Below are 23,056 nucleotides of genomic sequence, written 5' to 3'. Positions count from 1 at the left end.
CCAGGCACCGGTTATTGTGCAGTAACCAGGCACTAGTTATTGAGCAGTAACCAGGCACTAGTTACAGTGCAGTAACCAGGCACCGGTTATTGTGCAGTAACCAGGCACCAGTTACAGTGCAGTAACCAGGCACTAGTTATTGTGCAGTAACCAGGCACTAGTTATTGTGCAGTAACCAGGCACTAGTTATAGTGCAGTAACCAGGCACCGGTTATTGTGCAGTAACCAGGCACCGGTTATTGTGCAGTAACCAGGCACTAGTTATTGTGCAGTAACCAGGCACTAGTTATAGTGCAGTAACCAGGCACTAGTTATTGAGCAGTAACCAGGCACTAGTTATTGAGCAGTAACCAGGCACTAGTTATAGTGCAGTAACCAGGCACCGGTTATTGTGCAGTAACCAGGCACCGGTTATTGTGCAGTAACCAGGCACTAGTTACAGTGCAGTAACCAGGCACCGGTTATTGTGCAGTAACCAGGCACTAGTTATTGAGCAGTAACCAGGCACTAGTTACAGTGCAGTAACCAGGCACCGGTTATTGTGCAGTAACCAGGCACCAGTTACAGTGCAGTAACCAGGCACTAGTTATTGTGCAGTAACCAGGCACTAGTTATTGTGCAGTAACCAGGCACTAGTTATAGTGCAGTAACCAGGCACCGGTTATTGTGCAGTAACCAGGCACCGGTTATTGTGCAGTAACCAGGCACTAGTTATTGTGCAGTAACCAGGCACTAGTTATTGTGCAGTAACCAGGCACTAGTTATAGTGCAGTAACCAGGCACTAGTTACAGTGCAGTAACCAGGCACCGGTTATTGTGCAGTAACCAGGCACCAGTTATTGTGCAGTAACCAGGCACCGGTTATTGTGCAGTAACCAGGCACTAGTTATAGTGCAGTAACCAGGCACTAGTTATTGAGCAGTAACCAGGCACTAGTTATTGTGCAGTAACCAGGCACTAGTTATTGTGCAGTAACCAGGCACTAGTTATAGTGCAGTAACCAGGCACTAGTTACAGTGCAGTAACCAGGCACCGGTTATTGTGCAGTAACCAGGCACTAGTTATAGTGGAGTAACCAGGCACTAGTTATTGAGCAGTAACCAGGCACTAGTTATAGTGCAGTAACCAGGCACCAGTTATTGTGGTGGTGCCGTGGTGCTGAAAGCTTATCAGACAGGAGTTAAAGGGGGGGGGGGGGGGGGGGGGTGTAACTGAGGTTGGTTTCCTTTTGCTTCCTGTTATTTGTAACTGAGGTTTGAGCTCGGTTCAGTTTTAGAGGAGAATCAGAACAATCCCAGGTTTCTTTTCAGCTGTAGCCAGGCTGACGAGGAGCTCAGCTGAGCCATGAATTCCTTTAACTCTCAGCAGTTTGGTCGCAGTTTTAGCTTCTCTTCATTGGCTCCCTGTTAGATTCAGAATAGAATTTAAGATTCTTCTCCTCACATATAAAGCTCTTAATGACCGAGCTCCATCACATCTTAAAGATCTCACAGTTGGATATTTCCCCAACAGAGCACTTTGCTCTCAGGCTGCAGGTTTCCTTGTGGTTCCCAGAGTTTCTAAAAGCAGAATGGGAGGCAGAGCCTTCAGTTATCAGGCCCCTAAAAGCAGAATGGGAGGCAGAGCCTTCAGTTATCAGGCCCCTAAAAGCAGAATGGGAGGTAGAGCCTTCAGTTATCAGGCCCCTAAAAGCAGAATGGGAGGCAGAGCCTTCAGTTATCAGGCCCCTAAAAGCAGAATGGGAGGCAGAGCCTTCAGTTATCAGGCCCCTAAAAGCAGAATGGGAGGCAGAGCCTTCAGTTATCAGGCCCCTAAAAGCAGAATGGGAGGCAGAGCCTTCAGTTATCAGGCCCCTAAAAGCAGAATGGGAGGCAGAGCCTTCAGTTATCAGGCCCCTAAAAGCAGAATGGGAGGCAGAGCCTTCAGTTATCAGGCCCCTAAAAGCAGAATGGGAGGCAGAGCCTTCAGTTATCAGGCCCCTAAAAGCAGAATGGGAGGCAGAGCCTTCAGTTATCAGGCCCCTAAGAGCAGAATGGGAGGCAGAGCCTTCAGTTATCAGGCCCCTAAAAGCAGAATGGGAGGCAGAGCCTTCAGTTATCAGGCCCCTAAAAGCAGAATGGGAGGCAGAGCCTTCAGTTATCAGGCCCCTAAAAGCAGAATGGGAGGCAGAGCCTTCAGTTATCAGGCCCCTAAAAGCAGAATGGGAGGCAGAGCCTTCAGTTATCAGGCCCCTAAAAGCAGAATGGGAGGCAGAGCCTTCAGTTATCAGGCCCCTAAAAGCAGAATGGGAGGCAGAGCCTTCAGTTATCAGGCCCCTAAAAGCAGAATGGGAGGCAGAGCCTTCAGTTATCAGGCTCCTAAAAGCAGAATGGGAGGCAGAGCCTTCAGTTATCAGGCTCCTAAAAGCAGAATGGGAGGCAGAGCCTTCAGTTATCAGGCCCCTAAAAGCAGAATGGGAGGCAGAGCCTTCAGTTATCAGGCCCCTAAAAGCAGAATGGGAGGCAGAGCCTTCAGTTATCAGGCCCCTAAAAGCAGAATGGGAGGCAGAGCCTTCAGTTATCAGGCCCCTAAAAGCAGAATGGGAGGCAGAGCCTTCAGTTATCAGGCCCCTCTCTGTGGAACCAGCTGCCAGTTTGGATGGTTTCTGTTCCAGCTCCATCTCCTCCGGGCCTTCACCCTTCTACCCTGACTGAGGCTGCATCAGAGCCCCCACCTGAGTCTTCAGTGCTGCAGTCAGCAGGGCCAGCATCCCAGCCCTCATCCACGCAGTCTGCACCGGCAGTCGTCATGGTTACTGAGGGAGTCGCACATTCCTCCCTCTGCTCCAGGGCACCTGGTCGGTGTTCCTCCGTCAGCCCCTGTTCAGGCCTTTATGGGCTCCTTCTGTCCATCTGGGGGAGTTTCTGCCTGCCCCCACCAGAGTGGGGCAATGGGACACTTTTGAACGTTTGGACCGGACTTGTTAGCCCAGTGACCAGTTTGTGGACCTTTCTCTGCCCTGTTTTGGTTCTGTTGTCCTATCATGACAATCATTACGACTGATCTGAGCTGTGATTGGTTGCCTCACCTGAGAGCAGTGATGTCACACATGCTGCTGCAGCTCAGGCTGGTTTCCTGGTGTTATTCCTCTTAAATGTTGCTGTTCCAGCTTTCTTCTGTTTATGGGCCTGATCACATTCAGGTGATCAATTCTCACTGGTATTGATCCTGTTTGCATTATATTTGTCAGATCCTGGTTAGTTAAAGTAAACACAGGCTGCTTTTGGAGGAAGTTTTTTACTTTGAGTCGAGCTTCCTCCTTTCTTCTCTTCTCCAGCCTCCTCTCCTGATACTTCTGCCCCCCCCCCCCTGTTAGAGATAATGTTGTCTGTCTGACAGAAACCACAGAAACAGCTCTGACCGGTTGCGCGCGCTCCCGTGTGCTCTGTTTGTTGCTCACAGTGACGTTGATCACTGGTTAATACCTGTGACCGGATCATCTCTGACTTTCTAAACTTACACAAACTCAGACACCACGTGCGTGTGGAGACACGCGCAGCTTCCCTGAGCTGATCAGCTGATTGATGGCTGAATACAGTTTATTGATCACTTGAGAAGATGCTCGCTGTGCGCGTGCTGTGCTTTGTGACACTGGCCGGTGGGCGTGGCCGCTGTGACATCACCTGTCGCTCAGGTAAACTTAAGTGCGACAACAAAACGCCACCAGACACGGAAGTGAGCGCTCCGATCAGAACAAAGGCGCGCGCGCTGTTGCTTTCTTGGTGTTTGTTCCTGTTCGGTTCTAAGTTCAGATGAAGTTCAGAATGATCGCGGCGCTGCTCGCGTTTCTCTTCCTGGTCCAGTCCGGACCGGCACAGAGTTGCGACTGGGACCAGTCCACTGACCCGAACCAGGGCCTGGATCCGGCCTCTCTGAAGGCCGGAGCGCGGTTCCTTCACCTGTCCACGGAGGTTCCGGACGCGGAGGGCTGCCGGTCTGCGTGCTGCGAGGACCCGGCCTGCGACCTGGCCCTGGTCGGGTTCCCGGCGGACGGAGGCCCGCAGTGCTCACTGGTGAGCTGCGCGAGCAGCGGGCGCGACGCGTGCGAGCTGCGCCGCAGCCCCCAGTTCCAGGTGTTCCGCAGGAAGGTGAGCAGAGCGCCGCACATCCAGCCGCTGCTGGGCGCCTGGGAGCCGCGGAGCAACGACTCCAACAAAAGTAAGAGTTCAGATTGTTGATGAGGGCGCAGAGGTCACGTGGCTCTGATGATGCGCTCAGACAGTCAGTTTGATCTCTGATCGATTGATCAGCTGATTGTTTTGTTCAGAGCTGTTGAGCCCACTGGACCAATGATCGATCATCAGTTTCTAGTTTGGGTTTGACTTCCTGCTGTGTGTTAGCAGCCGGAATGCTGCCTCACCTGGAGGGCGTGAACCGTCAGAAACTCACCTGCTGCTTCCTCATTGGTCGGTAAACTCTGCCAAGCAGGAAGTGCGTCAGTTCACCTGTTTCTGTTGTTGTATTTCAGACATTTTTCTCTCCTATTGATCAAATCAACAGAAACTGACAATATAACGATCAGCTGATCGGTAATGAAACCTGTCAGATCAGGTGAGCAGACCGGGCCTTCGTCAGGTTACATCATCATCTTCTGTACTTGTGGTGCAGGTAGAGGAGTGGTCGTTCCCGGTCAATCCGTGTGTCAACACGGCGCCGGGCCCCGCCTGTGCTGTACACACGGCGCCGGGCCCCGCCTGTGCTGTAAACACGGCGCCGGGCCCCACCTGTGCTGTCCACACGGCGCCGGGCCCCACCTGTGCTGTAAACACGGCGCCGGGCCCCACCTGTGCTGTAAACACGGCGCCGGGCCCCACCTGTGGCGTTTTCATTGTGTTCCGGTCAGTAAACGCATCGCTCATGATGCCACTGAACTGGACCTACAACTTTATCTCCTGGATCTTTATCAGAACCAGGAGTTATGTAAGTTTTGGATTCGGTGGCAGAGAAGGTTCTGCAGCCCGGTTTCAGCCTCATCAGTTCTGAAGATTTATGGTAAAAGTTTTAACAGTTCAGTGGTTTTTAAAAAGGTTTCGACACGTGTGGAGAGGAAAGAGGGAGTGGGGGAACACATACAGGACCTGAACCGGGCCGGGGCCTGAACCGGGCCGAGGCCTGAACCCGGGCGGCTGGGTGGAGGAACCTCTGCATGTTACGCCTGCTCCAGCCGGGCTGAGCTTTCAGTGTTTAAATAACACAAACGCTGGGTCCAGTTGGGTTTACTTCTCAGAGAGAATCTGAATGATCTGCTCTGTGCCAAGGTGGGCCTTCCCTCCACCTGCTGCTGGCTGTGGGCCTTCCCTCCACCTGCTGCTGGCTGTGGGCCTTCCCTCCACCTGCTGCTGGCTGTGTGCCTTCCCTCCACCTGCTGGCTGTGTGCCTTCCCTCCACCTGCTGCTGGCTGTGTGCCTTCCCTCCACCTGCTGCTTGTGTGCCTTCCCTCCACCTGCTGGCTGTGGGCCTTCCCTCCACCTGCTGCTGGCTGTGTGCCTTCCCTCCACCTGCTGCTGGCTGTGTGCCTTCCCTCCACCTGCTGCTGGCTGTGTGCCTTCCCTCCACCTGCTGCTGCCTGTGTGCCTTCCCTCCACCTGCTGATGGTGTGCCTTCCCTCCACCTGCTGCTGGCTGTGTGCCTTCCCTCCACCTGCTGCTGGCTGTGTGCCTTCCCTCCACCTGCTGCTGGTGTGCCTTCCCTCCACCTGCTGGCTGTGTGCCTTCCCTCCACCTGCTGCTGGCTGTGTGCCTTCCCTCCACCTGCTGCTGGCTGTGTGCCTTCCCTCCACCTGCTGCTGGCTGTGTGCCTTCCCTCCACCTGCTGCTGGCTGTGGGCCTTCCCTCCACCTGCTGGCTGTGTGCCTTCCCTCCACCTGCTGGCTGTGGGCCTTCCCTCCACCTGCTGGCTGTGTGCCTTCCCTCCACCTGCTGCCTGTGTGCCTTCCCTCCACCTGCTGGCTGTGTGCCTTCCCTCCACCTGCTGCTGGCTGTGTGCCTTCCCTCCACCTGCTGGCTGTGGGCCTTCCCTCCACCTGCTGGCTGTGTGCCTTCCCTCCACCTGCTGCTTGTGTGCCTTCCCTCCACCTGCTGCTGCCTGTGTGCCTTCCCTCCACCTGCTGATGGTGTGCCTTCCCTCCACCTGCTGCTGGCTGTGTGCCTTCCCTCCACCTGCTGCTGGCTGTGTGCCTTCCCTCCACCTGCTGCTTGTGTGCCTTCCCTCCACCTGCTGGCTGTGTGCCTTCCCTCCACCTGCTGCTGGCTGTGTGCCTTCCCTCCACCTGCTGCTGGCTGTGTGCCTTCCCTCCACCTGCTGCTGGCTGTGTGCCTTCCCTCCACCTGCTGCTGGTGTGCCTTCCCTCCACCTGCTGGCTGTGTGCCTTCCCTCCACCTGCTGCTTGTGTGCCTTCCCTCCACCTGCTGCTGGCTGTGTGCCTTCCCTCCACCTGCTGCTGGCTGTGTGCCTTCCCTCCACCTGCTGCTGGCTGTGTGCCTTCCCTCCACCTGCTGCTGGCTGTGTGCCTTCCCTCCACCTGCTGCTTGTGTGCCTTCCCTCCACCTGCTGGCTGTGTGCCTTCCCTCCACCTGCTGGCTGTGTGCCTTCCCTCCACCTGCTGGCTGTGTGCCTTCCCTCCACCTGCTGCTGGCTGTGTGCCTTCCCTCCACCTGCTGCTGGCTGTGTGCCTTCCCTCCACCTGCTGCTGGCTGTGTGCCTTCCCTCCACCTGCTGCTGGCTGTGTGCCTTCCCTCCACCTGCTGGCTGTGTGCCTTCCCTCCACCTGCTGCTGGCTGTGTGCCTTCCCTCCACCTGCTGCTGGCTGTGTGCCTTCCCTCCACCTGCTGCTTGTGTGCCTTCCCTCCACCTGCTGGCTGTGTGCCTTCCCTCCACCTGCTGCTTGTGTGCCTTCCCTCCACCTGCTGCCTGTGTGCCTTCCCTCCACCTGCTGCTGGCTGTGTGCCTTCCCTCCACCTGCTGCTGGCTGTGTGCCTTCCCTCCACCTGCTGGCTGTGTGCCTTCCCTCCACCTGCTGGCTGTGTGCCTTCCCTCCACCTGCTGGCTGTGTGCCTTCCCTCCACCTGCTGCTGGCTGTGTGCCTTCCCTCCACCTGCTGCTGGCTGTGTGCCTTCCCTCCACCTGCTGCTGGCTGTGTGCCTTCCCTCCACCTGCTGCTGGCTGTGTGCCTTCCCTCCACCTGCTGGCTGTGTGCCTTCCCTCCACCTGCTGCTGGCTGTGTGCCTTCCCTCCACCTGCTGCTGGCTGTGTGCCTTCCCTCCACCTGCTGCTGGCTGTGTGCCTTCCCTCCACCTGCTGCTGGCTGTGTGCCTTCCCTCCACCTGCTGGCTGTGTGCCTTCCCTCCACCTGCTGGCTGTGTGCCTTCCCTCCACCTGCTGGCTGTGTGCCTTCCCTCCACCTGCTGCTGGCTGTGTGCCTTCCCTCCACCTGCTGCTGGCTGTGTGCCTTCCCTCCACCTGCTGGCTGTGTGCCTTCCCTCCACCTGCTGGCTGTGTGCCTTCCCTCCACCTGCTGGCTGTGTGCCTTCCCTCCACCTGCTGCTGGCTGTGTGCCTTCCCTCCACCTGCTGCTGGCTGTGTGCCTTCCCTCCACCTGCTGCTTGTGTGCCTTCCCTCCACCTGCTGGCTGTGTGCCTTCCCTCCACCTGCTGCCTGTGTGCCTTCCCTCCACCTGCTGCTGGCTGTGTGCCTTCCCTCCACCTGCTGCTGGCTGTGTGCCTTCCCTCCACCTGCTGCTTGTGTGCCTTCCCTCCACCTGCTGGCTGTGTGCCTTCCCTCCACCTGCTGCTTGTGTGCCTTCCCTCCACCTGCTGGCTGTGTGCCTTCCCTCCACCTGCTGCTGGCTGTGTGCCTTCCCTCCACCTGCTGCTGGCTGTGTGCCTTCCCTCCACCTGCTGCTGGCTGTGTGCCTTCCCTCCACCTGCTGCTTGTGTGCCTTCCCTCCACCTGCTGCTGGCTGTGTGCCTTCCCTCCACCTGCTGGCTGTGTGCCTTCCCTCCACCTGCTGGCTGTGTGCCTTCCCTCCACCTGCTGGCTGTGTGCCTTCCCTCCACCTGCTGGCTGTGTGCCTTCCCTCCACCTGCTGCTTGTGTGCCTTCCCTCCACCTGCTGGCTGTGTGCCTTCCCTCCACCTGCTGCCTGTGTGCCTTCCCTCCACCTGCTGCTTGTGTGCCTTCCCTCCACCTGCTGCTGGCTGTGTGCCTTCCCTCCACCTGCTGGCTGTGTGCCTTCCCTCCACCTGCTGGCTGTGTGCCTTCCCTCCACCTGCTGCTTGTGTGCCTTCCCTCCACCTGCTGCTTGTGTGCCTTCCCTCCACCTGCTGGCTGTGTGCCTTCCCTCCACCTGCTGGCTGTGTGCCTTCCCTCCACCTGCTGGCTGTGTGCCTTCCCTCCACCTGCTGCTGGCTGTGTGCCTTCCCTCCACCTGCTGGCTGTGTGCCTTCCCTCCACCTGCTGCTGGCTGTGTGCCTTCCCTCCACCTGCTGGCTGTGTGCCTTCCCTCCACCTGCTGGCTGTGTGCCTTCCCTCCACCTGCTGGCTGTGTGCCTTCCCTCCACCTGCTGCTGGCTGTGTGCCTTCCCTCCACCTGCTGCTGGCTGTGTGCCTTCCCTCCACCTGCTGGCTGTGTGCCTTCCCTCCACCTGCTGCTTGTGTGCCTTCCCTCCACCTGCTGCTGGCTGTGTGCCTTCCCTCCACCTGCTGGCTGTGTGCCTTCCCTCCACCTGCTGGCTGTGTGCCTTCCCTCCACCTGCTGGCTGTGTGCCTTCCCTCCACCTGCTGCTTGTGTGCCTTCCCTCCACCTGCTGGCTGTGTGCCTTCCCTCCACCTGCTGGCTGTGTGCCTTCCCTCCACCTGCTGCTGGCTGTGTGCCTTCCCTCCACCTGCTGGCTGTGTGCCTTCCCTCCACCTGCTGCTGGCTGTGTGCCTTCCCTCCACCTGCTGCTGGCTGTGTGCCTTCCCTCCACCTGCTGCTTGTGTGCCTTCCCTCCACCTGCTGGCTGTGGGCCTTCCCTCCACCTGCTGGCTGTGTGCCTTCCCTCCACCTGCTGCTGGCTGTGTGCCTTCCCTCCACCTGCTGATGGTGTGCCTTCCCTCCACCTGCTGCTGCTTGTGTGCCTTCCCTCCACCTGCTGCTGGCTGTGTGCCTTCCCTCCACCTGCTGGCTGTGTGCCTTCCCTCCACCTGCTGGCTGTGTGCCTTCCCTCCACCTGCTGGCTGTGTGCCTTCCCTCCACCTGCTGCTTGTGTGCCTTCCCTCCACCTGCTGCTGGCTGTGTGCCTTCCCTCCACCTGCTGCTTGTGTGCCTTCCCTCCACCTGCTGGCTGTGTGCCTTCCCTCCACCTGCTGCTTGTGTGCCTTCCCTCCACCTGCTGCTGGCTGTGTGCCTTCCCTCCACCTGCTGCTGGCTGTGTGCCTTCCCTCCACCTGCTGCTGCTTGTGGGCCTTCCCTCCACCTGCTGCTGGCTGTGTGCCTTCCCTCCACCTGCTGGCTGTGTGCCTTCCCTCCACCTGCTGGCTGTGTGCCTTCCCTCCACCTGCTGCTGGCTGTGTGCCTTCCCTCCACCTGCTGGCTGTGTGCCTTCCCTCCACCTGCTGCTTGTGTGCCTTCCCTCCACCTGCTGCTTGTGGGCCTTCCCTCCACCTGCTGCTGGCTGTGTGCCTTCCCTCCACCTGCTGGCTGTGTGCCTTCCCTCCACCTGCTGCTTGTGTGCCTTCCCTCCACCTGCTGCTGGCTGTGTGCCTTCCCTCCACCTGCTGCTTGTGTGCCTTCCCTCCACCTGCTGGCTGTGTGCCTTCCCTCCACCTGCTGCTGCCTGTGGGCCTTCCCTCCACCTGCTGCTGGCTGTGTGCCTTCCCTCCACCTGCTGCTGGCTGTGTGCCTTCCCTCCACCTGCTGCTGGCTGTGTGCCTTCCCTCCACCTGCTGCTGGCTGTGTGCCTTCCCTCCACCTGCTGGCTGTGTGCCTTCCCTCCACCTGCTGCTGGCTGTGTGCCTTCCCTCCACCTGCTGCTGCCTGTGTGCCTTCCCTCCACCTGCTGCTTGTGTGCCTTCCCTCCACCTGCTGCTGGCTGTGTGCCTTCCCTCCACCTGCTGCTGGCTGTGTGCCTTCCCTCCACCTGCTGGCTGTGTGCCTTCCCTCCACCTGCTGGCTGTGTGCCTTCCCTCCACCTGCTGCTGGCTGTGTGCCTTCCCTCCACCTGCTGCTTGTGGGCCTTCCCTCCACCTGCTGCTTGTGTGCCTTCCCTCCACCTGCTGCTGGCTGTGTGCCTTCCCTCCACCTGCTGATGGAGTAACGCTGGAGTCACCTGGGTGGCTGTGGAATGACCTCAGAGGAATACACAAACCTGGCAGCAGGTCCGACTGGTCGGTCCGGTTCTACAGGTTGAGCTTTTCTTTAGACGCCTGAGAGGAGGAGTCTCACCTGCGTCCTTTGAGAGCAGGAGGAGGGGTTTCAGGGGAGGTTCAGGTGTCACTTCCTGTTTGTATGTTTAAGCAGTGAGTCATTGGCTATTTCCATCAGACTCCATCAGCTGGTTCAGGAAAAAGGTAAAAACACCTGAAGAGAGAGGAAAAGGAAGTTCTGTTCCTTCAAGTCGTCAAAAGATCAGCTGATTTCTTCAGAATAGTCCTGCTGTCACAGGCCTCCTGTCCTCATATTTATGAATCACAGTTAGTACAACTGGATGAAAACAATGGAGCATCACTATAAAAGCTGCAGCTGCAAGGAATTGTGTGACAGAAAAAGCTCCTTTCTCTCATGAAGGACGGTCCGGTGTTTCCTAAAGGAGATCCTTAAGGAAGCATCGGATCAGCTGGGACCAGCCTCAGATCAGCTGGGACCAGCCTCAGATCAGCTGTGACCAGCCTCAGATCAGCTGGGACCAGCCTCAGATCAGCTGGGACCAGCCTCAGATCAGCTGTGACCAGCCTCAGATCAGCTGTGACCAGCCTCAGATCAGCTGGGACCAGCCTCAGATCAGCTGGGACCAGCCTCAGATCAGCTGGGACCAGCCTCAGATCAGCTGTGACCAGCCTCAGATCAGCTGGGACCAGCCTCAGATCAGCTGGGACCAGCCTCAGATCAGCTGTGACCAGCCTCAGATCAGCTGGGACCAGCCTCAGATCAGCTGGGACCAGCCTCAGATCAGCTGGGACCAGCCTCAGATCAGCTGTGACCAGCCTCAGATCAGCTGGGACCAGCCTCAGATCAGCTGGGACCAGCCTCAGATCAGCTGGGACCAGCCTCAGATCAGCTGGGACCAGCCTCAGATCAGCCTCAGATCAGCTGGGACCAGCCTCAGATCAGCCTCAGATCAGCTGACTCTCATGTTTGTTGTTTCTTTGCAGTTCACTGTCGCTTGCCGATGAAGGTGGGTTCCTGTCGAGCTGCGTTCCCCAAGTTTTTCTACAACGTCACCAATCAGAGCTGCGACAGCTTCATCTACGGAGGCTGTGCTGCCAACGGTAACAACTTTGACTCTCAGGAGGAGTGTGAGGCAGCCTGCAGCGGGGTCACAGGTGAGCACCAAACACACCTAAACACAGCAGAGTAAGCAGGGTTTCATTCAGGCTGTAACCTCGCCTGATGCAGGTAACTGAATCAACCTATGGCATCATTTTTTATTTCCATGGAAACGGAGAACAGACTGACACAAACTGATGTGAATTTAATCTTTTGATACTTTATTAATCCCCATAAAGAGATTATGCTGTTGAGGTAAAACAGCTTTTAAGGTAAAATCGATTTAAAATGGATAAACTGTTGAAGTGCGACCTGATGATGTCATCAGCAGCAGGTAACACAGGTGAGCAGTCTCTGTAGGTCAGAGCTTCCCAACCCTGGTCCTGAAGGTGCATGTTTCCCAGCTCCAGTACCAATTTAAATGGATGGGTCTTCATCAGCCTTCTGTGAGCTGAAAGAGTCGATCATTTATTAAACTCAGGTGTGTTGAAGCAGGAAAAGGTGCAGGAAAGAGGGGACAACAAGCAAAAAAAAACCTCCCTTTAACAGGAAGAAACCTCCATCAGAACCAGAACCAGGAAGAAACCTCCATCAGAACCAGAACCAGGAAGGGTCCATCTGCCTGGACCAGCTGGGGCTGAGAGGACAGGAAAGAGGGGACAACAAGCAGCGTAACACCAGGCCAGAGACACCTGCTGAGAGAGAGAAACACAAGTTAATGACAGCAATGATGTCATCTGTACATGGAGGGAGGAGAGGTGCATCATGGGAGCTCCCCCAGCAGGCTGGGCCTATAGCAGCAGAACATGGAGGGAGGAGAGGTGCATCATGGGAGCTCCCCCAGCAGGCTGGGCCCATAGCAGCAGAACTATGGGATGTTTCTTCTGCTGGTTGAACTCAGCTGTGAAACTTTTAGATGGAAAGTTGATGAAAGTTCTGTCAGCAGCATTGAAGTGGATCGGTTCTGACACTTCCTGGTTTCTTTGGGGTCCGGCGGTCCTCGGAAACAGCTGTCTGCTCCAAAAGTGCGACTCTGGTGGGACTCGAACCCACAACCTTTGAATGCCTCCTCAGAGCTAGAAGTCCAATGCGCTATCCATTGCGCCACAGAGCCTGCAGGCCGAGGGGGGGAGGGTTCAGATCAGAGTCCAGCAGCTGCTGGCTCGGGTTACAGTCACATGGCTGAGCTTCTGAAAGAAGAACATCAGACTGTTTCTCTTTGAAAGTTCGTACAGAAACACGGACACACATCTGATAAAAGGTAAAAGAAGGTGGAATGAGTTTGAAAACAACTTGTTGAACATCTGTATGATCGCTATAAGGCGGATTCTGGGTCCAAAGTATTTAAAGATGAACAAACACAACCTGTCTGAGGCATAAATGGGAGAAAGAATCTGACAGCAGGAACTGGCCAAAAGACTTCCTTTCATTAGTTATTAATGGGTCATTAATACAGAAGTATTAAAGATATTCAGGATGGACACGATGAAGAGCTGCTGTCTGGGTTCCACACCCAGCATCTGAGAACAATGCAACTAAACTCCTGTTTGGAAATAACAAAGAAGGGGCTCCAGCCACAGAGCATTGCTTTGGTTTCATTTATGAAATCTTTATTATGGACAGAATCCACTTTTGTTTGAGGGGGAAAATCTGAATCTGATACCTTCTTCTGTTGATTTCTGAATGTTGCTTCCTGTTCTCAGAGTTTAGTTTTCCTCTTTTTTCATGTTCCTGGGTTATAACATCTGGACAAAGGGGGAAATGGAGTCACTTTGTAGAACTTTACAAACAAGGATGGACTGTATGTGTTTACCTGAGGCTCCTTCCATTCATGCTGCTTCCACTGGGTCAGACTAACCCTGCAGGAGATGACATCCCTAAAGACGCAGCATCTCTCGGATGATGATGACAGATGTGAAGTTCCTTCGGACTCAGCTCTGTTCCATCTCCTCTCGGGATGCAACAGAGCTGTAAAATATTGAACCGTTGGATCCGCTGTGCACTGCGCTGATGCTTTAGAGGCTACAGCGTGTGCCTGTCCAGGTGAAAAGCCCCCCCCCCGAGAGTTACTGTCCAATCACGGTGTGCCCCCCCCCCCCCCCCCCCCCCCCCCCCGTCAGTCCCAGTGTTGCAGCCGGAGGCGGGTTCAAAGGGCAGCTGGAGGAGGAGGTGAGAGCAGCGCTGGACCAGCAGGACCTGGTGGCCCGGCGGTGGGGGCTGGTCCAACAGCGGAGTAATGTCAGACTACTTTACACTGAGAGGGCGGCGTTTGTGTGCTGCGACTAAAGCGGAGTTTATACTTTTTGTCGACATATCTACGACGCCGTGGCCCCCGACGCCGTGGCCCCCCACGCCGTGGCCCCCGACGCCGTGGCCTGGTGTGCACCTCCTGAAATTCTAACTACACGTTGCTCTTTCCGCTCTTAATGGCTGTACGAAGAAGCTCGTTGACATTCGAACGTATCAAAGTGCATTTGTTCTTCCCTCAGTGGGTGAAGCAGAGCTGTAAATTCACCCGTTCAGCCTATTTATAACGTTCAACCTGTTCGGTTGCCATCGGTTACTGTTGTTAACTGTGACCGGGAGAAGAAGCAAAGATTCGGCTGAAGCCACACCCCCTGGAGGCGTGGCGGTGAACTGCAGAGCAACGATTCCCTCGACACAGAACTTCGAATGCTCGACATTATGGAGTATAAACTAAGCATTATGGTGCGTTCAAGTTGTACACAGATGTCGGAATTTCTGAACTCCGAGTCAGAATTTAAATTTGACCTTTTTGAAAGCTGAGTTCAGCAACTGTTAACTTGAAAGAAAAGTGTTTTATTATTCAGTGATACTGCTGACAAGCTGACAAGCAAAATAAAGAGAATTTTGGGAGAAAAAATAGTTCTCTTTACACATAAAATGCAAACTGAACCGAAACCGTGGCCCAAAAAAACGAGTTACGGACCACACCGTGGGTTACCTGTATCGTTGCAACCAACTGTTCTTCAGTTCTCTGGCCCTACGGCAAGCTTACATCATACTTTCACCCAGTCTCTCTTCAAAAAGTTCTGCCATTTCTGTTCTGCTGTTGCTCAGCATTTGTGTGCACATGTGGTTTGGATCCTGGCCTACAGATGTGGCTCTACAGATGTGGCCTGGCTCAGATGTGGCCTGGCTCAGATGTGGCCTGGCTCAGATGTGGCCTGGCTCAGATGTGGCTCTACAGATGTGGCTCTACAGATGTGGCTCTACAGATGTGGCTCTACAGATGTGGCCTACAGATGTGGCCTGGCTCAGATGTGGCTCTACAGATGTGGCTCTACAGATGTGGCTCTACAGATGTGGCCTGGCTCAGATGTGGCCTGGCTCAGATGTGGCTCTACAGATGTGGCCCTACAGATGTGGCTCTACAGATGTGGCCTGGCTCAGATGTGGCCTGGCTCAGATGTGGCTCTACAGATGTGGCCTACAGATGTGGCTCTACAGATGTGGCCTACAGATGTGGCCTGGCTCAGATGTGGCCTACAGATGTGGCTCTACAGATGTGGCCTACAGATGTGGCTCTACAGATGTGGCCTGGCTCAGATGTGGCTCTACAGATGTGGCCTACAGATGTGGCTCTTCAGATGTGGCCTACAGATGTGGCTCTACAGATGTGGCCTACAGATGTGGCTCTACAGATGTGGCCTGGCTCAGATGTGGCCTACAGATGTGGCTCTACAGATGTGGCCTGGCTCAGATGTGGCCTACAGATGTGGCCTACAGATGTGGCCTACAGATGTGGCTCTACAGATGTGGCTCTTCAGATGTGGCTCTACAGATGTGGCCTACAGATGTGGCCTGGCTCAGATGTGGCTCTACAGATGTGGCCTACAGATGTGGCTCAGATGGAGAACCTGAGATGGACTCGGGGAACCCGTGTGACCCATCTGTCTGTGTTTGTGTCCAGGTTCAGTTCTTCCTGATGACTCCACTCCTGCTCCTCCTCAGCCGGCTGCTAAAGCTCCTCGGATGGCTCCAGAAGGTCCGGCAGAGTCCGATCTGGCAGAATCTGCCCCAACACAGAGAACCGGTACTACCTCTTTGACTCACTGGTCAATAATGCCTGATCACTGCCTCTGTTGTACTGTTATCTGACTGCACAGACCCTCTGCTGCAGAACTGTTGGGTCCAGGGTTTCAGGTGCAGGGGAGTTCATTAAATCCAGATCAGGGAGTTTTGGGTCGGGTTTGGGTGTTGGTCACATGACGGATGAGCTCACACTAACGAGCGTGTTTGTTTTTGTCTCCTGCAGAGATGTCAACTGAAGAATTTGCTGGTAGGTTCACATCATTATTACTCTGTGGTGTTGGGAAGGTTCTGGATCTGGTCCCATTTCTCTGTTTTGATACACCTGACTCGAACATACCTGGAGCAGAGCCAGCTGACTGATGAATGTAGGCCATGCTGTCTAATAATGTTACCTAATGGAAGCATGTATGAAGTAAAAAGAATCGGTCCGAGCACAGAACCCTGAGGAACTCCATGACTTCCTCTGGTGTGTGAGGAAGATTCTTCATTTCCAAGAACAAACTGGAATCTATCAGATAAATATGACTTAAACCAGCCTAATGCAGTTCCTTTAATCCCAATAACATGTTCAAGTCTCTGTAACAGAATGCTGTGATCGATCGTATCAAATGCAGCTCTGAGATCCAACAGGACAAGAAACAAGTCCGCTATCAGAGGCTAACAGGAGATCATTGGTAACTTTCACCAGTGCCGTTTCTGTGCTATGATGCACTCTGAATCCTGACTGAAACTCTTCAGATTATTTCTGTGGAAATTATCACAAAGTTGAACTTTAGACAAAAAAGGGAGACTGGATATAGGTCGATAATTAGCCAACACTTCTGAATCAAGAGTAGGTTTTTAAGTAAAGGTTTAATTACAGCAACCTTAAAAGTCTGAGGAACATATCCTGTCAACAAAGACCGATTGATCAGATCCAATATGGAAGTATTGATTAAGGGGAAAACCTCCTTGAAGAGCTGTGCTCCACGCCATCACGCCATGCTTTTGTCCAATTAGAGCGTTGTGAGGCGGCGCCGAAGGCAGGTCCCTGCAGGGCGTCTCTGAAGCATTGGTTCTACAACCAGGAGACGGGCAGCTGTCAGTCATTCATCTACGGAGGCTGCAGAGGGAACAAGAACAACTACCTGAGCGAGGACAGCTGCAGGGCTACCTGCACAGGTGAGCTGCTCCCTGAACGCAGGTCTGCACCTGAGCAGGTGAGACGGTCACTGATAACAGGTGTGTTTGTGTCACGCAGGAGTCACGGTTCTGCCATCCTCTAAGAAAGCCTCAGCTAAAGATGGAGGACCTGCGAGCAGCACAGGTGAGTCCATCACGCCACCTGAGGGCGGCGCTGCAGGAAGCTTCCATCTGGCTGCAGGTCCAGGTGCATTGTGGGTAATGCGTTTTCTGTCTCAGCCCACTGCAGGTTGAGTCCAGACTCTGGTCCCTGCCGCGCCGCCTTCACCAAGTTCTTCTACGACTCAGACTCCGCCTCCTGCCACACCTTCCTGTTTGGTGGTTGTCGAGGCAACGCCAACAAGTTTGACTCGAAGGAGGCGTGCATGAGGAGCTGTGGCGGAGAAGGTGAGGAAACTGGTTCTGGTCCAAAGAGTCCAGTTTCAGTTCATGTGCTGCTGTGGTGGTTCTGTGGAGAGGCCTGTCTCACCTGTGTCTCACACCTGTGTCTCACACCTGTGTCTCACACCTGTGTCTCACCTGTGTCTCACCTGTGTCACACCTGTGTGTCACACCTGTGTGTCTCACCTTTCTCACACCTGTCTCACACCCGTGTCTCACACCTGTGTCTCACACCTGTGTCTCACCTGTGTGTCTCACCTGTGTCTCACCTTTCTCACACCCGTGTCTCACACCCGTGTCTCACACCCGTGTCTCACACCCGTGTCTCACACCCGTGTCTCACACCTGTGTCTCACACCTGTGTCTCACCTGTGTCTCACCTGTGTCTCACCTGTGTGTCTCACCTGTGTCTCACCTTTCTCACACCCGTGTCTCACACCCGTGTCTCACACCCGTGTCTCACACCTGTGTCTCACACCTGTGTCTCACACCTGTGTCTCTCACCTGTGTCTCACCTGTGTCTCACCTGTGTCTGCTCACCTGTGTCTCACCTTTCTCACACCTGTCTCTCACCCGTGTCTCACCTTTCTCACACCTGTGTCACACCTGTGTGTCTCACCTGTGTCTCACCTGTGTCTCACCTTTCTCACACCTGTCTCTCACCCGTGTCTCACCCGTGTCACACCTGTGTCTCACCTGTGTGTCTCACCTGTGTCTCACCTGTGTGTCTCACCTGTGTCTCACCTGTGTCTCTCACCTGTGTCTCACCTTTCTCACACCTGTCTCTCACCCGTGTCTCACCTGTGTGTCTCACCTGTCTCACACCTGTGTCACACCTGTGTGTCACACCTGTGTGTCTCACCTGTGTCTCACCTGTGTGTCTCACCTGTGTCTCACCTGTGTCTCACCTGTCTCACCTGTGTCTCACACCTGTGTCTCACCTGTGTGTCACACCTGTGTGTCACACCTGTGTGTCTCACACCTGTGTGTCTCACCTGTGTCACACCTGTGTGTCTCACCTGTGTGTCTCACCTGTGTCTCACCTTTCTCACACCTGTCTCTCACCCGTGTCTCACCTGTGTGTCTCACCTGTGTGTCTCACCTGTGTGTCTCACCTGTGTCTCACACCTGTGTCTCACACCTGTGTCTCACACCTGTGTGTCACACCTGTGTGTCTCACCTGTGTCTCACACCTGTGTCTCACACCTGTGTCTCACACCTGTGTGTCACACCTGTGTGTCACACCTGTGTGTCACACCTGTGTGTCACACCTGTGTGTCTCACCTGTGTCTCACCTGTGTGTCTCACCTGTGTGTCTCACCTGTGTCTCACCTGTGTCTCACCTGTGTCTCTCACCTGTGTCTCACCTGTGTCTCACACCTGTGTCTCACCTGTGTCTCACCTTTCTCACACCTGTCTCTCACCCGTGTCTCACCTGTGTGTCTCACCTGTGTGTCTCACCTGTCTCACCTGTGTCTCACACCTGTGTCTCACACCTGTGTGTCACACCTGTGTGTCTCACCTGTGTGTCTCACCTGTGTGTCTCACCTGTCTCACCTGTGTCTCACACCTGTGTGTCACACCTGTGTGTCACACCTGTGTGTCTCACCTGTGTGTCTCACCTGTGTCTCACCTGTGTCTCACACCTGTGTCTCACCTGTGTCTCACCTGTGTCTCACCTTTCTCACACCTGTCTCTCACCCGTGTCTCACCTGTGTGTCTCACCTGTGTGTCTCACCTGTGTGTCTCACCTGTGTCTCACCTGTGTCTCACCTGTGTCTGCTCACCTGTGTCTCACCTGTGTCTCACCTGTGTCTCTCACCTGTGTCTCACCTTTCTCACACCTGTCTCTCACCCGTGTCTCACCTGTGTGTCTCACCTGTGTCTCACCTGTGTGTCTCACCTGTGTCTCTCACCTGTGTTTCTCACCTGTGTCTCACCTGTGTGTCTCACCTGTGTCTCACCTGTGTCTCACCTGTGTGTCTCACCTGTGTGTCTCACCTGTGTGTCTCACCTGTGTGTCTCACCTGTGTCTCACCTGTGTCTCACCTGTGTGTCTCACCTGTGTGTCTCACCTGTGTCTCACCTGTGTCTCACCTGTGTCTCACCTGTGTCTCACCTGTGTGTCTCACCTGTGTGTCTCACCTGTGTGTCTCACCTGTGTCTCACCTGTGTGTCTCACCTGTGTCTCACCTGTGTGTCTCACCTGTGTGTCTCACCTGTGTGTCTCACCTGTGTCTCACCTGTGTCTCACCTGTGTGTCTCACCTGTGTGTCTCACCTGTGTGTCTCACCTGTGTTTCTCACCTGTGTGTCTCACCTGTGTTTCTCACCTGTGTGTCTCACCTGTGTGTCTCACCTGTGTGTCTCACCTGTGTCTCACCTGTGTGTCTCACCTGTGTCTCACCTGTGTGTCTCACCTGTGTGTCTCACCTGTGTGTCTCACCTGTGTCTCACCTGTGTGTCTCACCTGTGTGTCTCACCTGTGTCTCACCTGTGTCTCACCTGTGTGTCTCACCTGTGTCTCACCTGTGTGTCTCACCTGTGTGTCTCACCTGTGTGTCTCACCTGTGTCTCACCTGTGTGTCTCACCTGTGTGTCTCACCTGTGTCTCACCTGTGTGTCTCACCTGTGTGTCTCACCTGTGTGTCTCACCTGTGTCTCACCTGTGTGTCTCACACCTGTGTCTCACCTGTTTCTCACCTGTGTGTCTCACCTGTGTCTCTCACCTGTCTCACCTGTCCTTTCAGGTACATTTGATGGTCGGGGTGTTACTCGGAGCAGGTGGACAGCAGGTGAGTTTCTGCTCTGAACCGGATCAGAACCCCCCGCCCCCCACTGATCCCTCTACCCTTCCTCCTGCAGCCTTCTTCCTCTTCCTCACCCTGGCTGGTATCTCCGTCCTGCTGCTGGCGGCGCTCGTCATCACCACGCTGAGACGCCACCGCCTGTCTCGCCGCACATCTTCCGTCAGGTAATCATCACTCTGACTCGCACTGACCGTAGAACCTCTTGGTTCTGGTTCAGGGGGCGGTTTGGGTCTCACTGCATCTCTTGTGTTTGTGTCCTTCAGCGATAAAGAGGAGCTGCTTCCAGAACCAGACGAGCTGTCCTCTGTGGACTCCCTGACGATGCCGGAGAAGCCCACAGCAGAACCAGAGGCCTAAGGGTTCCTGTGGGGTCCTGGATCCAGCCGGGTCACCGGGGTCCAGCACCGGGGGGTGGAGGTGTTTTAGAGGCAGTCCACATCAGAACCGACTCTTCCTGTGAGTTGTACAGTTACTCAACCGAGGTCCGACCAGAGAAGAAGAAAACGGACCTGATGGGCTTCAGTTCTGAGGTGGTTCTGACCTCACTGAGATGAATTAAATGATCTGTTACCAATCAGTCTATTTATCAGCACTCATTGATCCTCTTTAAAGGAACAGTTCCACTCTTCTTCTTGGTACCGCCCTCAGACCCTCCACTCCTGATCATTTGGTTCCACATCATCAGATTATTGATTCCTGATTGATTTGTGTTCTATTAGTGCAGATTTTTCTGGTTCCCTGTCAGAAACTGAATGTTTTAAATCTTTTTTTAAACGCTGTCTCACGGAGACTCTGATTGGATGTTGAGCTTCCATGGGAGGGTCAGGTGGGTTCGGGTCGGTGCTGAGCTTCCATGGGAGGGTCAGGTGGGTTTGGGTCGGTGCTGAGCTTCTATGGGAGGGTCAGGTGGGTTCGGGTCGGTGCTGAGCTTCCATGGGAGGGTCAGGTGGGTTTGGGTCGGTGCTGAGCTTCCATGGGAGGGTCAGGTGGGTTCGGGTCGGTGCTGAGCTTCTATGGGAGGGTCAGGTGGGTTCGGGTCGGTGCTGAGCTTCTATGGGAGGGTCAGGTGGGTTCGGGTCGGTGCTGAGCTTCCATGGGAGGGTCAGGTGGGTTCGGGTCGGTGCTGAGCTTCCATGGGAGGGTCAGGTGGGTTCGGGTCGGTGCTGAGCTTCCATGGGAGGGTCAGGTGGGTTCGGGTCGGTGCTGAGCTTCTATGGGAGGGTCAGGTGGGTCCGGGTCGGTGCTGAGCTTCTATGGGAGGGTCAGGTGGGTCCGGGTCGGTGCTGAGCTTCTATGGGAGGGTCAGGTGGGTTCGGGTCGGTGCTGAGCTTCTATGGGAGGGTCAGGTGGGTTCGGGTCGGTGCTGAGCTTCCATGGGAGGGTCAGGTGGGTTTGGGTCGGTGCTGAGCTTCTATGGGAGGGTCAGGTGGGTTCGGGTCGGTGCTGAGCTTCCATGGGAGGGTCAGGTGGGTTCGGGTCGGTGCTGAGCTTCCATGGGAGGGTCAGGTGGGTTCGGGTCGGTGCTGAGCTTCTATGGGAGGGTCAGGTGGGTCCGGGTCGGTGCTGAGCTTCTATGGGAGGGTCAGGTGGGTCCGGGTCGGTGCTGAGCTTCTATGGGAGGGTCAGGTGGGTTCGGGTCGGTGCTGAGCTTCCATGGGAGGGTCAGGTGGGTTCGGGTCGGTGCTGAGCTTCTATGGGAGGGTCAGGTGGGTTCGGGTCGGTGCTGAGCTTCTATGGGAGGGTCAGGTGGGTTCGGGTCGGTGCTGAGCTTCCATGGGAGGGTCAGGTGGGTTCGGGTCGGTGCTGAGCTTCTATGGGAGGGTCAGGTGGGTTCGGGTCGGTGCTGAGCTTCTATGGGAGGGTCAGGTGGGTTCGGGTCGGTGCTGAGCTTCTATGGGAGGGTCAGGTGGGTTCGGGTCGGTGCTGAGCTTCTATGGGAGAGTCAGGTGGGTTTGGGTCGGTGCTGAGCTTCTATGGGAGAGTCAGGTGGGTTCGGGTCGGTGCTGAGCTTCTATGGGAGGGTCAGGTGGGTTCGGGTCGGTGCTGAGCTTCTATGGGAGAGTCAGGTGGGTTCGGGTCGGTGCTGAGCTTCTATGGGAGGGTCAGGTGGGTTCGGGTCGGTGCTGAGCTTCTATGGGAGGGTCAGGTGGGTTCGGGTCGGTGCTGGGACCGTTTCCTCCTCACGGAGATGTTGGTCCAACAGAGGAAACTGTTCCTTTAATCATGAGCATGTGATCCCTGAGCTGTTCGGGTCTGTTTTTAGTCCGGTTTCTTTAAATCTGGGAAATGAACTGAAGTATCTTCTTTAAAATGATGTCTTTGATCAGTAATCAATTATTTTATAGTTAAATTCAGATGAATCAGAGTTTAATCAGGAGCTGCCTGGAGCCGTTCAGCCTGCCTGGACTACAGCTCCCATGATACACCTGTGACTCTGTGGCTTCCCCTGCAGGCTGAGGCATCTGATCAGCATCTTATCAGTTTATTGATTATTTTATTGAACCTTATTGTTACCTTTTAAAAATAAACTTTTATTCGCTTCTAAAAGTGTTTTCCTGTGTTCAATAATCTGATTATCAGCTGTCATTGATTAGTTTCATCTTCAGTTCCATAAATCAAAAATCTGGATTCAAATCGATTTCCAACTGATCGTTTTATTGATCGTTTTATTGATCTGTATTTGGTGTTTTATCCCAGCTGTGTGAGAAATATTCAGCTAAATGATGTAAAAATGTATCCTGCTGCTCAGAGTGGGTCAGATACCACAGAAAGGTTCTGTTTGGATCGGGACTCCTTTACGTTCATAAAACCGGGCTTTCTGGACTTACCTTAAAGTACACTTTTAAAACCACCTGGATCTGCTCATATTTAATAATCCTTCATGTTTCCTCTGAAGTAGTTTGACTTGAATCTTTTTCCTGTAAAACTTCCATAAATAAGCAGCTGGTCCAGCAGAACTTCTTCCCTCACTGCGACCCGACAGGAACAACAAGGATGAACCTTATTAAATCTTTAATTTCACTAAGAAGAAGATCACCGGCACCATTTAAGAAGTTAGAAAGACTTCGTTCAACATTTTATTACAATTTGTGGCTTTGCTGCGTTCGTCTGAGGTCCGATCAGAAC

The 23,056-nt window shown here is 54.7% G+C and overlaps 1 protein-coding gene and 1 non-coding gene across 2 annotated transcripts; one reads left to right on the top strand and one right to left on the bottom strand.

The window, feature by feature from the left end:
* Nucleotides 1–3,778: 3,778 nt before the first annotated feature.
* spint2 (serine peptidase inhibitor, Kunitz type, 2) lies at nucleotides 3,779–20,344 on the top strand. Its single transcript, XM_072392609.1, has 9 exons — nucleotides 3,779–4,197; nucleotides 11,388–11,558; nucleotides 15,437–15,610; nucleotides 16,498–16,719; nucleotides 16,799–16,864; nucleotides 16,960–17,127; nucleotides 19,871–19,915; nucleotides 19,986–20,094; nucleotides 20,194–20,344. The coding sequence occupies exons 1-9, from the start codon at nucleotides 3,792–3,794 to the stop codon at nucleotides 20,285–20,287; spliced, it is 1,455 nt and encodes a 484-aa protein (XP_072248710.1). The 5' UTR covers nucleotides 3,779–3,791; the 3' UTR covers nucleotides 20,288–20,344.
* trnar-ucu (transfer RNA arginine (anticodon UCU)) lies at nucleotides 12,531–12,616 on the bottom strand. The gene is given in 2 exon segments: nucleotides 12,531–12,566; nucleotides 12,580–12,616. It is a non-coding gene; the product is annotated as a tRNA-Arg (tRNA).
* Nucleotides 20,345–23,056: the final 2,712 nt, after the last annotated feature.

This window comes from Leuresthes tenuis, unplaced genomic scaffold, assembly GCF_036924035.1.
Source record: "Leuresthes tenuis unplaced genomic scaffold, fLeuTen1.0.hap1 SCAF_9, whole genome shotgun sequence".
NCBI lineage: Eukaryota > Metazoa > Chordata > Actinopteri > Atheriniformes > Atherinopsidae > Leuresthes > Leuresthes tenuis.
Note: the sequence above shows the minus strand (reverse complement) of the source record. Positions and strands in the feature narration are given on the sequence as shown.

Bases quoted from the DNA above. Each gene is read 5' to 3' on its own strand.
- spint2 (XM_072392609.1), top strand. From the start codon at position 3,792: ATGAAGTTCAGAATGATCGCGGCGCTGCTCGCGTTTCTCTTCCTGGTC. The intron at 4,198-11,387 runs GTAAGAGTTCAG...GTTTCTTTGCAG, and splicing joins GAGCAACGACTCCAACAAAA to TTCACTGTCGCTTGCCGATG. The intron at 17,128-19,870 runs GTGAGGAAACTG...CTGTCCTTTCAG, and splicing joins GAGGAGCTGTGGCGGAGAAG to GTACATTTGATGGTCGGGGT.